The following is a 16,678-nucleotide window of genomic DNA, read 5'->3' on the forward strand; positions in this document are numbered from 1 at the left end:
GCCGCAATCTTCCATCCTCCCCCTTCTGTAGTAACCCCCCCCCTATCGCCGTATCGCTGGCGTCGACTTGTACTACGAAAGGGGATTGTTCGTTGGGGTGGGAGAGGACGGGTTCCGTTACAAATTGCTTTTTTAGGCATTCGAAGGCAGTTTGGCAATCGGGGGTCCATTGCAGTTTGGAGGAGGGTTTTTTAGCTTGGTCCCCTTTATCTTTTGTTTTCAGCAATTCTGTTAAGGGGAGTGTGATTTGGGCGAAGTTTGCTATGAAGTCTCTATAGAAGTTGGCAAAACCCAGGAAGGATTGCAGTTCTTTACGGGTGGTGGGTGTTTGCCAGTCTTGGATCGCTTGTATTTTGGCTGGATCCATTTTTAGACCCTCTTGGGAGATACAATACCCGAGGTAAGTGAGTTCGGTTTTATGGAATTCACATTTGGACAACTTGATGGGCAGTTTATTCTTCATCAAGGTGGCCAGGACCTTTTGTACCATTTGAATATGTTCTTCCTCGGTATCCGAATAAATTAAAACATCATCAAGGTACACCACCACCCCTTTGTACAGAAATTCGTGTAGAACTTCGTTTATCATGGACATGAATACAGACGGGGCTCCCGTCAATCCAAAAGGCATAACTAAGTATTCATATTGTCCGAGGGGCGTATTAAACGCGGTTTTCCACTCATCCCCTGCCTTGATACGAACGTGGAAGTAAGCATCTTTTAGATCTAATTTCGTAAAGATCTTACCTTGGGCCACGACGTTGAGAAGGTCTCGGATGAGCGGTATAGGATAGGCGTTGTTGGTGGACACTGCATTCAGTCCTCGGAAATCCGTGCACAGTCGGAGTCCCCCATCCTTCTTTTTTACGAAGAGAACTGGAGCGGCGTGGGGGCTAGTGGCTGGACGGATGAACCCTTGTTGGAGGTTGGTGTCGATGAATTTCCGGAGCTCTTCGCGTTCATGGAGACTCATGGGATAGAGTCGTCCTTTGGGCAGTGAGGCTCCGGGTAAAATTTCCACCGCACAGTCCGTTCGTCGGTGCGGGGGTAGAGTATCAGCTTCCTCCTCAGAGAAAGCATTTAGAAAAGGCCAGTACGGTTCGGGTATTTGGTTGACTTCTTCTTGGGTGAGAAGGGCCTTTTCATTATGAGTTGGATCTTCGCCCCAGTTTTGATTCCAACGGTGATTTGTACAGTTGGCATGACTGAAGGTAATACATCCTTGTGCCCAGTCTATGTAGGGATTGTGATCACATAGCCATTTGCTGCCTAGAATTAACGGGTACTTGGCAGTAGAGCTGATGACGAAGGACCTCTTCTCCCAATGTGGTCCCATGCCTGTAATCACTGGGATGGTTTCAGTTGTGACAGGGTTCATGCTGGTACCATCCATTTGCTCAAAGATTACTGGATTTTGTAAATCCCGAGTTGGTAAAACTAGTCCATTGACTAGAGCTGGGGCGATGATGTCTCTCGAACAGCCTGAGTCAATAAGAGCTTGCACCCGTATGTGCATCTTCCTCTCTGGGTTGATTAGAGTCACTGGCATGAATAAGATGGACCCAGGTGGCCGGTTCCGTGCAGGGACTGGCTTGGGGCGGATCTGTCGTTTGGGCCCTTTTACGACAGATCCATCTCGTTTCCCGACTGGGGACTTTCTGGATTGACTTCTGCGGTTGGGGAAGCGGGGTCGTATTCCATAACTTCTTCCGCTTCTAGCCCTCTCTCTGAGGCTGGCCTTTGGGAAGCGCCGTGGCCTCTATTCGCTCGTGGTGCGGGAATCGGGCGTTGGAGATTAGGAAACGGAGCAAGGGTTGGACGCCGTAGTTGAAGCGGAGGTCTTTGCACAGGCCGGTAGGGGCATTGTGCTGCAAAGTGACCAGCTTGTCCGCATTGCAAACACAGCCCTTGTTGCCATCTAGCATCTCTCGCTCCACGGGTGGCGTAGCCAGCTCCCCGTCCTCCCTTCTGTAAAGTCAATGGTTTTCTTTGTCCCGTTTGTTGTTGTTGTTCAACCAAACGGACTTCCAAAATGCGATTCTCCACTTCGCAAACAAGTTGGATCCAACCCAACAGCGTGGGGGGATTGTCTTGCATGAGGGCTCTGTCCAAAAGTCTCGGGTTAAGTCCTTGTTTGAACAGAATAATCTTGGTGGACTCCTCACACCTAGGGCACTTGGCTGCTAACTGCCGGAATTTTGTGACATAGTCTCTTGCTGACATGCTGCCTTGTTTGATGGCTTGTAATTCGGTTCGGGCCCGGGTTTCTTCTAAGGGGTCTTCATATTGTGCTCGGATAGCATCCACTAACCCCTGGAGAGTATCGAGTTCTGGGGCCCCAACGTTGTATAGTCCTACATACCAATCTGCTGCCTTGCCCTGTAAGCGAGATCCAAGATGTTCAATTTGACTGGCCTCACTGCCGAAAAGGTGTCCCCACCGGTTGAAAAACTGTACCACTTGCACCAAGAAAAATCCCAGTTTGGAGGGATCCCCATCGAAGGTGGCTTCCAGTTTCACCCAGCCCATCGGGAGTTCTTGTCTCGGAGCAGGTGCTTGGTAGAAGTCCATCGGCAGTCTTAATTGCGCCTGGGGCGCGGGAGGAGGTAACTGGAGTCTCGGTTGGGGCAAAGGTGGCGGCTGTACTGGCGGCGGTTGAACCGGCGGTGCCGGCGGAGGTTGGGCCGGCGGTGCTGGCGGAGGTTGCCGTGGTTGAGCTGCCGGGGGTGGTCTCGGTTGGGCCGGAGGCTGCAGTGGCGGGCGAGCAGGTGGCGGCAGTCTTGGTCGGGCTGGTAACACGGGAGGCGTTGGCGGTAGCTGTCGAGGTGGAGGAGGCTGGGGTGGTTGAGTGGATATCAGCCGCTGAGGAGGGGGTTGGAGGTGTCGTAGTGGTGCAGGCCTTCCCGGTTGATTCGGGGGTGGTAAGGCGGGCTGGTCCTGTGGCTGCTGCAACGGTATGAGCTGCGGTCGAGGTGAGAGGGGCCGCAGCGGCGAGGGTCGGACGGGTGGAAGGCCGCGCGGGCTTGCCCCTCCGGGCGTCGTTATTCTGGGAAGCAAAGACTGGCTTCGTGGCGCTGGTAGACCGTCTCCCGAAGGTTGCCCGACGGGAACAGTTTCTCGCGGTTGACGAGGGGCTTCCTCCTCGGATGGAGCCGCGTGTGCTCCCGATTGGTCCGGCCGGACCGTTATAGAAGAAGCACGGGGGGGTATCACCGGTGTATCACTTGGCTTTTCTTCCCCTTCCGTAGGCCTCTCAACGGGAGTCTCGTCTGGCGGCACATCCCCTCCCGAGTTAGGAGGTTCGGTGGGAGTCTCTCCGGGTGGCTCAACCGGGTTATCCCTTCTCGGTGGAATTTCCTGCTGTTTGGGAAATTCCTTGGGTTGTTCTCCCGATTCGCCAGAGTAGGTGCCCCCCTCGCCGGTAGGTGACGACCGTTGCTGGACTTCCTCCACCGGATAGGAGATGACACTTTGGAGGGTAGCTATCTGTATCGCCATCTCTTCAGGAGACAGTCTCTCTCCTGCTCCCATTGCAGAAATTAAATGAATGGCATGAGCCAAACTTTCTTCCATATCCATCAGTTTAGCTTCTAACTGTTGCATCCGACTTGGCCCCGGTTGCTCGCTCATGGAACCTCCATTCGTTGCACTCACCGGGGAAAAGGGGCCCCATGGAGGAGGGTCCCCTTGAACGACTCGCGATCTCGCAGCTAGGATTCCCTTGGCCATACCCGTCACTGCCGAGATGCTGGTATCTACCGCATAGGTGCGACCTTGTATCTGCTCCCAACTTTGTTCAGGAGCTTCCGTTGGCTCTTTCCACGGAGCAAGTTCGGAATAATCCCAGCTCAGGGCGCCGCGGCGGGACATGTCCCCCTCCGTCTGCTCGAACGTCCTGTTCCAATATCACCATGGTTGGCTGCTATCTAGCTCAGGGACGGTTTCTAGGCTTCGGCGTCCGTCCATCGAAGCTCGCGGATGTAGTCCACCTGCCCGGCGCTCTCTCGTTTCTCGGGGTCTGGCTCCCCACTCCGACGGGGTGGGTACCGAGATCAAGGGGAGAGCGGTCGCTTTCGGCCTTGCCCCGAGGTCGCCTTCGGTCTCGTCCCGAGCACTGAGGTCGATGAGAGGCGGGGTAGAAGTGGAGGCTCCGGTCCCGTTCCCGGCTGCTCCCAGCTCCTGGAAGTCTTGGGCTTGCACAGGTTGATTGTCGGGAGACGCATACGGATCAAACAAAGGATCCCTGTCCGGGACAACCTTGGATTCCGCTGGGCCCGACTCAGACATGATTGGTAACAAAATGTCAGACTGTGGCTAAATAAGGCTCTCACTACAGGGTTCCCTTTAGAAGCAAACACAAGTCCATTGTTTGAAAAAGGAAACTTTACTGCAGAAAAGGTCCATTATAGTCCACTGTCCTGAATAGGAGACTCAGGATGGTACATGATCATTGTTACCAATGAAGAGCAAGCATAAGGTACAGAGTAACAATACCCATCTGGATTAGCCTCCCCCCCACAGTTCTCAAAACAACATCTCTCAGTCCTGGGAAGCTGCTCTCCTTCAAGGCCAATGCTTGGTGGAACGGTGTTAGTCAAAACAGTCTCCTCCGGTGGGAATGCTGCCTGGGAACTGGTGCACCTGGGGAGAAAGCACTTAGACACTAGAAGCATTAGAAAATGGAGTCAGTACAGTTTAGGTATACACTGGACCTGACATCAATCTCTCACAAAGCCTGTTGAAAAAAAGAAAAGACTTTGATTTCCTAAGACAAAATTCCACTAAAGAAAGAGATAAGATACCATACCATTCCATTTGCTATGGAAGTTCTTCTATCAAAAGGAAAAAGAGTGATATTAATGATTGACCAAGCCTAACAATTGTTTGACGAATGGTTGGCTGGAAACCCACCAGAAGATCAACAAGAGCGAGAAGGCAAAAAAATACTAGAAGGCGAGGAAGGGAAATTGGACCAAGCAGCAGCATATTAACAAAATGAGAAATTTCAGTATCTTGTCAGTAAATATTAATGGCTTAAATTCCCTAACAAAGTGATCCAAAATATTTAATTTGCTAAGAAAACAGAAAGTGGACATTGTATGTATTCAAGAAACTCATAAAAAGAATTCATGAGCACATCTTAAATAAAAAATTAGATAAAGTTTATGCATCATCAACAGAAGAAAAGAAAAAAAGTGTGGTGGTTTATGTGAGGAATCAACAAGTTAATGTTGTTGAGGAATTGAGACTCTGAAGGAAGATACATATTCCTGAAAATCAACAGCCCAGAAAGGAGAATAAGCACCTTAGTCACATTATATGAACCAAATAATGCAAAAGAAAAATGTTATGAGAAATTATTATCTGCTGGGATATGAATGGAGTATTGGACTTAAAGAAGGATCGATAAAAAAAAATGAGGAAAATTACCCAAGAATGTCTTTTACTACATGGAAATGTTTCAACTAGAGGACATCTGGAGAGCTATAAACCCCAAATCTAAACATTATACCTTCTTTTCAAATAGGCATCAAACATATTCCAGGATAGATATGTGCTGGATTTCAAAATCTACATTATTGAGTTTAAAGAAGGCAGAGATTCAACTGAAAACTTACACAGTTCATTATCCCTTATTGATAGAGTAGCAACAAGGTGGATTTAAAGACAGAAGATGGAGAATGAACAATAACATCTTATTGCAAAATGATATCTTAAAGAAATGTAAGAAAGATCTAGAAGAGTTTTTTAAATTGAATTACACCAACGGTACCTCCATCGCCACAATTTGGGAAGCAAGTAAAGCTTTTATGAGAGGAAACTTGATATATTTGACCTCAAAAAAAAAAAGAGGAAGCAAAACAGATTCATTAAATCACAGCTAAAGAACAGCACAAAAATATCCCCTAAAAAGACAGTATTAGCTGAAATCAAGCATTAAGAAATAAACTGAACTTACTACTAGTTGAAGAAATGCAGGAGAAATTAAGTTTCATGAAGCAGAAACATTTTGAACATGCAAATAAAACAGGTCGCTTTTTGGCCCATTGTTTAAGGAAAGAATCCGAAAGAAGAATAGGAGTTAAAAAATCAGATGGAATTACGCATATACAAAAAGAAATACTTCAGCAATTTATTTCCTTCTTTTCCAAATTATATAAGAAAGAACAAGAAATAGAGGATTATATTAAAGATACATTAATTCCAAAGTTTATATTAGAGCTGATGAATAATAATATTACAGTACAAAAGAATTCACAAGCAATATGAAAAATGAAAAAAGAGAAAGCTCCGAGTCGAGATGGGTTAACAGCTACGTATTATAAATGCTTGGAAGAATTGATACTGCCACTTCAAAAGGTGATGAAAAAAATTAGCGAAGATTTTACCTTCAACATGGCAGGAGCCCATATAACATTGATCTACAAAGAAGGAAATGATCCAGGGCTGCCCCAATCATACAGACCTATCCCGTTATTAAATGTGGATTACAAATTGTTTACTTCTATATTGGTGGAAAGGCTTGGAAAATGTATAACCAATATAATACACCCAGATCAGATGAGCTTTGTCTCAAAGAGATATATGAAAGGAAATGTTCTATTGGTAATGACACAATGGAATTGGGCGGGGGGGGACACAAGACCGCATTTATTTTCTTGGACGCTGAAAAAGCATTTGACAAACTTTCTTGGATTTTTTTACAAAAAGTAATATAGAATTTAAATTGTGGCTCAAAGTTTGAGAACTGGATACAAGGAATTTATACAAAGCAAAAGGCCAAGATTTTTATTAATGGGGTATTAACAAGAATTACAAATCAAGAAGGGTACAAGACAAGGCTGTCCATTGTCGCCACAATTATTTATTTTAGCAATGGAAATTTTCACCTCAAAGTTAAGACAGGACTCTACAATTAAAGGTTTGAAAGTGGATGACAAAGAATTTAAATTGAAATGTTATACAGATGACGTTGTTTTGACTATTTTGAATCCACATGAGATGCTGCAACACATTATGGAACATCTTGTAAGCCTTTGAAATTTTTCAGGACTTAAAGTTAACAGAAAAAAAACTAGAATAATCCCCAAGTTGTTTGTTGTGGGTTTTCCGGGCTGTATTGCCGTGGTCTTGGCATTGTAGTTCCTGACGTTTCGCCAGCAGCTGTGGCTGGCATCTTCAGAGGTGTAGCACCAAAAGACTTTTGGTGCTACACCTCTGAAGATGCCAGCCACAGCTGCTGGCGAAACGTCAGGAACTACAATGCCAAGACCACGGCAATACAGCCCGGAAAACCCACAACAACCATCGTTCTCCGGCTGTGAAAGCCTTCGACAATAAATCCCCAAGTTGTTAACAAGGCAAAAAGAAAAAAAATGAGCAACTGTCAGGATGTGAAATAGCAGTGAATCATGTGGAATATCTGGGTATAAATATAACAGGACAAAAGGAAACATTATTTAAAGATAATTATGAAGTACTATGGAAGAGGATTCAAAAAGATCTTGAAAGCTGGTCGAAGTTAAAACAATCTTGGATAGGAAGAATTTCTGCAATCAAAATGAATATCTTAACGAAAATTAATTTTCTATTTCAAATGTTACCAATCAGTATAAAAGATTGGTAACAGATAAACCAATGTATCTAGGGTGGCAAAAAACCAAGAGTAAGATTTAAGGTACTACAAGATGAAAAAAGAAGAGGAGGATTGGCGGTGCCAAACATCAAGTTATATTATAAAGCATCCATCTTCGCTTGGATTATAGACTGAATTAAAAACCCAAAAGACAGATTAATATGATTAGAAACCGCTGTTTTATCTGAAGGACTGCATAACTATCTTTGGGTGAAAAGACTGAACATAAAAGTCATGTGATAAGAGATAAGATTGATTCAAATCTGGGATTCAGTAAGAATGAAGATAAGCCCTTTGATATCACCAATACTGTCACCGATTGATGTCTTTTGTAATAAGAATAAGAGAAAAGTTAATGACTTTATAACTTATCAAGATTTGATAAGTTCTCTAGGAAAGATAAAATTACATAAATAGAAGGCTAATTAAAGAATTTGAAGAGAATTGGGGGGAAACATTTTGCTTATAACGGAAAAAATTCGTAAGATGTCTTAGTCCTGCAGTTTTGAAAATGATTGTATATTGAATCTGATTGTAAGATAATTAGTTACATAAAAATAATAGATTGTATAATACTGAAATACTGGCAAAAATTCAGCATAAGTAATAGGTAATGAAGATAAGGAGTAAAAATAGGTTAGCATTCTTAACAGTATTTTATTCTTAAGTCTCTTAAGGTTATGATAATCAGTTATATTAAGTAATAAGCAGTGTTAGTGTTAATAATTTTTTATTTTTTATTATTACTAAAATAATGAGTAGAAATAGGTTTGAATTTTGCATGTGTTGTTTATTTTGGAAAAATATTTAATCGCTATTTTAATATCTATAAAGGTCATGACTTTGGTACTTTGTATTTTAATAATCCTTGTAGTACAGTTTTATATCTGCTTTGCTTGTCCCTTTTTTCTCCCCTTCTTTTCTGTACCCTATTTTTGCTTCAATAAAATAAAAATATTTTTAATAATAATAATAATACAGATTCATTGTTGTAAAAGTATTTTAATATATAATGCTAAATATTTAATAGTTGATCTAATAATGAGATCAGGCTGGAGAGAGGAAATACTCCTGAGTATGGTAGTGTTATACACCTGAAAACTGCATTTTAAATGTTATATGGTTATTACATTTTGATAGTCCTTGTAATGCATATCTTTAATTTTTTTAATTGCAACTTTTGATCCCTCTCCTCCTTTCCTTTCTGTACGCCTTTATCTGTTTTGAAAAAATTATTTTTAAAAAATTATTTACTTGCTTCCCATACCTGACCTTATCTTCTCCTTCTGATATACAAACAGTGCAATCCTAAGGAGAGTTACTCCAGTCTAAGCCCATTGAAATCAATAGGCTTAGACTGGAGTAACTCAGCTTAGGACTGCACGGAAAAACAATGATTCCATTAATCATGTAGTATCAGCAAATATAATCTTATGGGATCATAAGAAATATAAGCATGGGAGTGGTGTTAGTTTCATTATATAGGTAATAAATTTTAATGATGGGTGATTTGCATTCTTGACAGAATGCAGTTGTTTGAAAATAAACTAACACGTGCGGATTCCGTTAAGTGCGATTTTATTTTACTAAGATCACACCAAGTATGGGTTCTAAGATATTCATTGACTGGTACAGGTTTTCATGAGCCAGACTTCCTTTGTCAGGTGCATGAACTGAGTTACATTTTTTCAGTTTGTTATCCATTTAGAAGTGTAAATACTTTTGACAACTTTAAACGTATTTTCAACTGCAGGAATGTGAAATATGAATACACATTTAAGGACCGGAAAATAATGCCATTTGTGTTAAATGTGAAATTACCCACATCTGAAAAAGAAACAACCAAACAAGTTCACACATAATAATTTAGATTTAAAAATCATGGTCAGTTAAAAAGAACCTCTACATAGGACTATTATGACAACATATGAAAGAAGATGATGCCCTCACAAAAGTAATGATGGTAGTGTTTATGGGCAGGAAAGAGGTGTAGGGGGATAAGTGCCTCAGACATACTTCAAAGAGCTTTAAAACTCTCTGTGGCAGGCCTGGCACACATAGTACTCCACAGGAGACTGCACAATGGCCATGACAATGAAGAGATACTTTTATCTGAATGCCTAAAGCTAGACAAAAAACAATGATGTCTCTGCGTTCACGGGTCAAGATCAGATCCTACTTCTGCTAGTCAGACAGAGCAGGTATGGAAGCTGAAGGAAAGCCTCTTCCCTTTGTTTCAATCCTTTACAATGTCATTTCTGATGACCAAAATGGGAACCATCCTATCTATCATGACTGCTCCACCCCAGAGCCACTTGAGGACATGACATTTAACTTAATCAAAAGGTGCTTTTAAAAAAAACATTTCTAAACTGTATGATCTAAGTAACAAAATGACACCACACTTTTCTACATTTGTGGAAAGGCTATTCTATATTTTCATAGAAAATATTATATTATTACCTTTAGCATTCCCATATTTAAGATATCTTTATTTTTTTCAAGTTCCAAAATAAGGACTGTTGGACTTCGTTTTGCATTTATAAATGCAGGTGGTATATAACCTTTGTAAAAGGAAAAGTACATTGTTAAATTTGAGGCAGTAAAACAAAAGCAAAGAAACAATGAAATGAGCCAACTGAATTCAACCTAGGAATTGTCCTTCTCCAGGTACCTTCTTTGCCACTCCAGGATGTATGGACTATGCTCTCAGCTCAGCACGGGAGGCAGGAGACCTCCACTTTTTGAGACCTCTAGATGAGAACTTTTGTGGTGGTGCTGGTGCTGGTGGTTGTTAGGATCTTTTTAGGTCAAAGGACACAATATAAATATTAAAATAGTTACACTTGATTGGAGGCCTTGATTTGGTTTACCCTGTGATGCAGAAGTTCTTGCATGTAGTAGAACCTGGACTTTAGCAGGAAATGGAAGTCTTCCAAGCAGCACCAAGCTTTATCAGTGGACTGCTAACATGCTGATACAAGAATGAATATAACCTTTTCCACATATCTGAGGGCACAGTTCACTCCCCATCCAGTCACCAAGCTGGTCAGATTGTATGGATTTGAACAAACTAGTGAGATTTGTTGAGGAGCAGCAGCCTTTAAGCAACTTTAGAATGACGACCACAGTAAACTTCAGCAGCTGGAGATCTACAAAGGTAATCAGTCCAGTGATTCTCAGATGGGGGGTACACATAGAGATGAGCACAAACTGGGAAAAATCCGAACCATGTAGTTTGTGGTTTGTCACGTTTCATGAACCACAAACCACGAATTTTCACAAACTTGGCCCCATTTGTGAACTGGTTCATTTGATTCGTGAAAACATCACTTTCAGGGCAACAGAAGGTCTGCAGAATAGGGGTTTGTGCTTCCGGTTTCTCCCTTCTAAATGCCTACCGCTTTTCAGCTGATGGGAAGGGGATCCCCCATCAGCTGAAAAAAAGCTGCCGGCTTGAAAGCAGCAATACTTTTCTTGTGTGGCAAGAAAAGTGTTGCTGCTTTCAAATGCCCTCTGCTTTTTTCAGCTGAGGGGAGAGGCATCCTCCTCCTATCAGCTGAGGTCCTTTTCACACAGATTTTAAAGTGTTTCATTATCAATTCTAGAGGAGTTAGCCGTGTTAGTCTGTAGTAGCAAAATCAAAAAGAGTCCAGTAGCACCTTTAAGACTAACCAACTTTATTGTAGCATAAGCTTTCGAGAATCACAGTTCTCTTTGTCAGATGCATGGAGGGCAAGAAGAAACTGATCAGATATAGAGGAGGAGAGGGGAGGGAGGAGTAGATGCAAACAGCTCCTTCTGATATGGAGAACAGTTTGCTTCTGTAAAGGAAATCAGTTACTTTTGATAATGAGATAACCATTCATAGTCCCTATTCAGTCCCAGCTTGACAGAGTCAAATTTACATATGAATTCCAATTCAGCAGCTTCCTGTTGGATTTTGTTTTTGAAAGGTTTCTGTTGAACTACAGTGACCTTTAAGTCTTTGATGGAATGTCCTGGTAGATTGAAGTGTTCTCCCACTGGTTTCTGGATGTTGCCATTTTTAATGTCAGATTTGTGTCCATTTATTCTTTTGCATAGAGGTTGGCTGGTTTGTCCAATGTACAGAGCAGAAGGACATTGTTGGCACATGAGGGCATATATCACATTGGAGGATGAGCAGCTGTAAGAGCCAGAGACAGTGTAATTGATGCCATTGGGTCCTGTAATTGTATTCCTTGGGTAGATATAAGGGCAGAGCTGGCATCTGGGTCTGTTGCAGGGCCTGGTACCTGTGCTGGTGACTCTGCTAGCCGATTCATGATTGTAAGTGAGAAGTCGTTTAAGGTTGGGGGGCTGTCTGTAGGCAAGGAGAGGTCTTCCACCCAGGGCTTCTGAGAGAGAGGTATCATTTTCCAGGATGGGTTGTAGCTCACTGATGATACATTGGATGGGTTTAAGCTGGGAACTATAGGTGACAACCAGTGGTGTTCTGTTGTTAGTTCCTTTAGGTTTGTCCTGGAGCAGGCTGTTTCTGGGTACTAGTCTGGCCCTGTTGATTCGTTTCCTCACTTCATTTGGTGGGTACTGTAGTCCCAAAAATGCTTGTTGTAAATCTCTTAAATGGGAGTCCCGATCAAGAGCATTGGAGCAGATACGGTTGTAACGTAAGGCTTGGCTGTAGACAATTGACCGAGTGGTATGTTTAGGGTGGTAGCTGGAGGCATGTAGATAATGAGTATCGGTCTGTGGGTTTCTGGTATAAGGTGGTATTTATCTGTCCATTATGTAGTTGTACAGTGGTGTCCAGGAAGTGTACCTGTTGTGTAGAGTGGTCCAGGCTCAGGTTGATAGTAGGGTGAAAGTTGTTGAAGTCCTGATGAAATCTCTTAAGGGCTTCCTTCCCATGGGTCCAAATGATGAAGATGTCATCCAAGACTCTTAAGTATAGTAGTGGTTTCAGTGGATGGGAGCTGAGGAAGCGTTGCTCCAAGTCCACCATGAATATGTTAGCATATTGTGGTGCCATGCATGTGCCCATGGCTGTGCCATTAACCTGTAGATATAAGCTGTCACCAAATTTGAAGTAATTGTGAGTGAGTACGAAGTGACAAAGTTCAGTGGTGAGGTGTGCTGTGGTTTTGTCCGGGATAATATTCCTTATGGCTTGCAGTCCATCTGCATGTGGGATATTGGTGTATAAAGCCTCCACATCCATGGTTGCTAGGATGGTGTCATCTGGTAGGTTGTCAATGGACTGTATTTTCCTGAGAAAGTCAGTGGTGTGCTGGTGGCATAGGGCCTGAGGACAGAATCCATGTATCCTAAGACTCCTACTGTGATAGCGCCTATTCCTGAAACAATGGGGCGTCCCGGGTTACCTGGTTTATGGATTTTGGGTAGTAGGTAGAATCTTCCTGGTCGTGGTTCCTTGGGTGTATTCATATGGATGCATTCTTGTATGTCCATGGGGAGAGTCTAATATTTTGTTGAGTTCTCTTTTGTATTGCTCCGTAGGGTCAGAACGTAGTATTTTATAGAATGTTGTGTTGGAGAGTTGTCTTTCTGCTTCTTGTAGGTAGTTATGTTTGTCCATGATGACAACTGCTCCACCTTTGTCAGCTTCCTTAATTACGATGCCAGAATTATTATTATCAATTCTGCTTCCCATGTTTGCAGGAGTTTGCTTATTCTCTGCTGGCTTTAAAAGCCAGTAAAGGGTTAAATGGCTGTTTTTTCCCTTTCTCCTTTGGAGTATGCAACCTTTGTCCTTTTTTGTCAAAAACAAGGAAGGGTTGTAACATTGTAACATTACTGCACATTCCTCCTGGCTTTAAAAGTCAGGAAAGTATTAAATGGCTCCTTTTCCCTCCCTCCCAGGCATGTTTCAGGCTTTGAAAAAGAGAGGGGGGGAAACAAGCATTTTGCAGAGCCCTTTGGAAACAAAGTAGCAGGGAAGCTGGAAAGCTGGGAGAGGGTGAAGCAGCAGCTTCCCTGCCACATTGTTTCCAAAGGATTATGCAAAATGCTTGGGTTTTTCCCCTTTTTTTCAAAGACTGAAACATGCCTGGGAGAGAGGGGAAAGGAGCCTTTTAATCCTTTCCTGGCTTTTAAAGCCAGGAGGAATGTGCAGTAACATTACAATGTTGCAATGTTACAACATTACATTGCCTTTGGAAAAAAAGAGTGTGCATATCCCAAAGGAGGAAGGGAAATACCAGCCATTTAACCCTTTCTTGGCTTTTAAAGCCAGCAGAGAATAAGCAAACTCCTGCAAACATGGGAAGCAGAATAAATAAGTTCAAGTGCAAAAAGGACCTCAGCTGATGGGAGAGGGATGACCCTCCTCTCAGCTGAAAAAAGCAGCAAGCCCTTTGAAAGCAGCAACACTTTTCTTGCAGGCAAGCTACTGGGGGTATAGGCACGGCATCCCATTCGCGACCCAAGGAAGGGAATGGCCAGCCCTGCCCTTTATCAAATCCAGGAATGGCTGTAAGGCAACAGGGAGTGGCTGTAGGACCCAGGGATAGGTTTGTGGGCCTGTGACTCAGCCCGGGGGGAGAAAAAAGAAGCCCTGGGAGGGAATGGAGGCTGGGGCAAAACCACACCATGAGGGTCCTATAAAAAGGGAACAAGTAGGAGATGCCAGGGAGGAAGTTGAAGGCTGTGCTGGCATCAGCCAGAGAGAGGAAGCCAGGATGCTCTGAGGGAAGAGAGGGTGCATGGGTGCTGTAAACCCCCTCCTCCCATTTTCTGAGGCCTATCTGCAGGATGCCTAACTAGAAGGACATCCTGGAGTGCAAAACTCCCCCAGGCTCCAACCCCCAAATGGCAGAGCCTGACAACAGCATATAAAATAAAAATAAAAGCAAAGCGTTAAAATCCAGTATTAAAAACCCAGCCCAACATAAAAACAGACCATAAAACAGACCACTGACACCTTAAAATAACACTTGCCAGATTAAAATAGGGTTTAAAAAAATCAATCCCTTAACTAAAAGCCTGGTAAACAAAAATGTTTGGGACTGGTCCCTAAAAGAAAGCAACATAAGTGCCAGGAAAGCCTCAAGGGGAAGAGTATTCCATAAGCAAGTACTAAAAAAAAGCCCTGTCTCTAGTTGCCACCTGCCTCAACCTGGAAGGCAGGGGCACAGAAACTTGTGAGGCAGATTTTAACTGGCAGGCTGGATAATATAGGAGGAGGTGGTCCTTCAAGTACTCTTGCCCCCAGCCATCCAGGACTTTAAAAGCACAAATCAGCCCTTTAAGTTGTACCTTATGTTGTCCTAATTATCACAGCAACTAAAGAATATTGTGTGTAGGATCCCCAAATATTTTTTTTAACTTTTATAATTTTTTTTATTAAAGAAAAAAATACAACAAATAAAGAAATGACCACTTTACAGTACAATGTTACCATAACAAAGATCATATAACTAAACAGTAGTGGTGGTGATAAAATGTCCAATACAACACTATAACTAGATTGATACAGTTACTACCGATATAATGCTATGTTTCATTCACAGAATTAAATTTCCGGGTTTACAATCTCATAATACGGTAGCTTTGTAATGAGTAGATTTTCCTTAGAGAGGAAATCCAGGAAAGGAAACCACTTCTCATAAAAATCTGAAGATTTGGCCAGATTCATTCGTAACTGCATCCTGTCTGTTAATTTCTCCATGATCAAATGGTCCCATACCTTCATATACCACGTAGTCCCAAATATTTTTTTAGCCATTAAGCAGACCTATATTTTCTAAATTGTGGTTATACATGACTTCCATCTATGGTAGCTTAGAAGCACTGTCCCTTTTTTCTGATAGAACTGCATGTCAGCTCCATTGCTTTACACTTGTCAATTAAGTCCTGGTTTGTGAACTCAGATGCAAAAAACTTATTCATTTTAGTTGAATGTAAATTTAAGAATGACGCCTGAACTGTTTTTGTAACTTTCCTCTGTATCTACTTTATATAGTTGACAACAGATTCTGAACTTGAACATATGACTGAGTAACTTTTACTTATATAACTATAATACCATTTACAGAATGCCTGTAAACATATAAATGTCTGTAAATGCATTCAGAACAGCCTCCTCCTTCAACAATGTAGACCAAGAATATTACCTGAGAGGAAACAGATGAGCCATCTGAGCATCCTGACCTATGGGCTAAAGACCAGCGCTTTAGTTAGATAAGAAATCATCTCCTGGGAAACTGTTTAAACCAATTACTACTCAATCTGAGCTTTCTGGGTACTAAAGTCAATTTGAAATCCTGGTATATTCTTCTCAAAGGTGAGGACAGAAAACAAAAACAAGCACCTGTTATACAGGCTGCCGTATGCTACTAGGACAGAAGATGTCTGGGAGAATTCAAGAAGAGGAAAAGCTTTTTCAGAGGAAACTTTCTTCTTCCCTATATGTCTGCCTCCAATCTCATACTGGGAACATAGTCCATAGATTCTGCACTGGAACCAAAGACTCTGAGAACAGTGGAAATAAGATTACTACAAACATTTTAAAACACTAAATGTTTAAAATGATAAGAACAATGTAAAAACTGTTATGCTCATTTCATTTAAATTTGAAAGATTTAAAACATCTTCCTCTGAAATCAATTGGACTTAAGTCCTTACCTTTGGCTAGATGTACTTCCTAAAGGAAGTAACGGAAATATATTAAGCAAGACCATAAATCATTTCAGGAATATTATAAACCTCCATGATATCAAGCAAAAGTTCCTTATAAAAATATTCTTTATTTTATGGTAACAGTACCTTTTAAAAATGCATGTGTGGTTTTGCCTGCCTTTCGTAAGGTATCACTGTCAACGCAATATGTTGCTTTCATCACCTTTTCGGGAATGCAATTTATTGTTGCAGACAGGGAAAGAATGAAATGCATTTTGGCCAACATTAAGTTATTTATGATTCGAGAATCACACAATGAAGTCCAAACTGAATGTAGAGGCCTGTTAAATACATCTTCAATTGCCTTTGAAATTAAAAGGAAATTATGTTAAAATAATTGGACATAATTCTAGTAAAATG

General features: G+C 42.1%; 1 protein-coding gene across 1 annotated transcript in view; it reads right to left on the minus strand.

The window, feature by feature from the left end:
- CFAP54 (cilia and flagella associated protein 54) overlaps window positions 1-16,678 on the minus strand; it is a 311,880-nt gene that overhangs the window by 91,547 nt on the left and 203,655 nt on the right. Inside the window, 2 exon segments of the mRNA XM_054987752.1 lie at window positions 10,100-10,200; window positions 16,406-16,622. Of these exon segments, the coding sequence (XP_054843727.1) occupies window positions 10,100-10,200; window positions 16,406-16,622 (318 nt within the window).

This window comes from Eublepharis macularius, chromosome 9, assembly GCF_028583425.1.
Source record: "Eublepharis macularius isolate TG4126 chromosome 9, MPM_Emac_v1.0, whole genome shotgun sequence".
In the NCBI taxonomy this organism is placed as follows: Eukaryota; Metazoa; Chordata; class Lepidosauria; order Squamata; family Eublepharidae; genus Eublepharis; species Eublepharis macularius.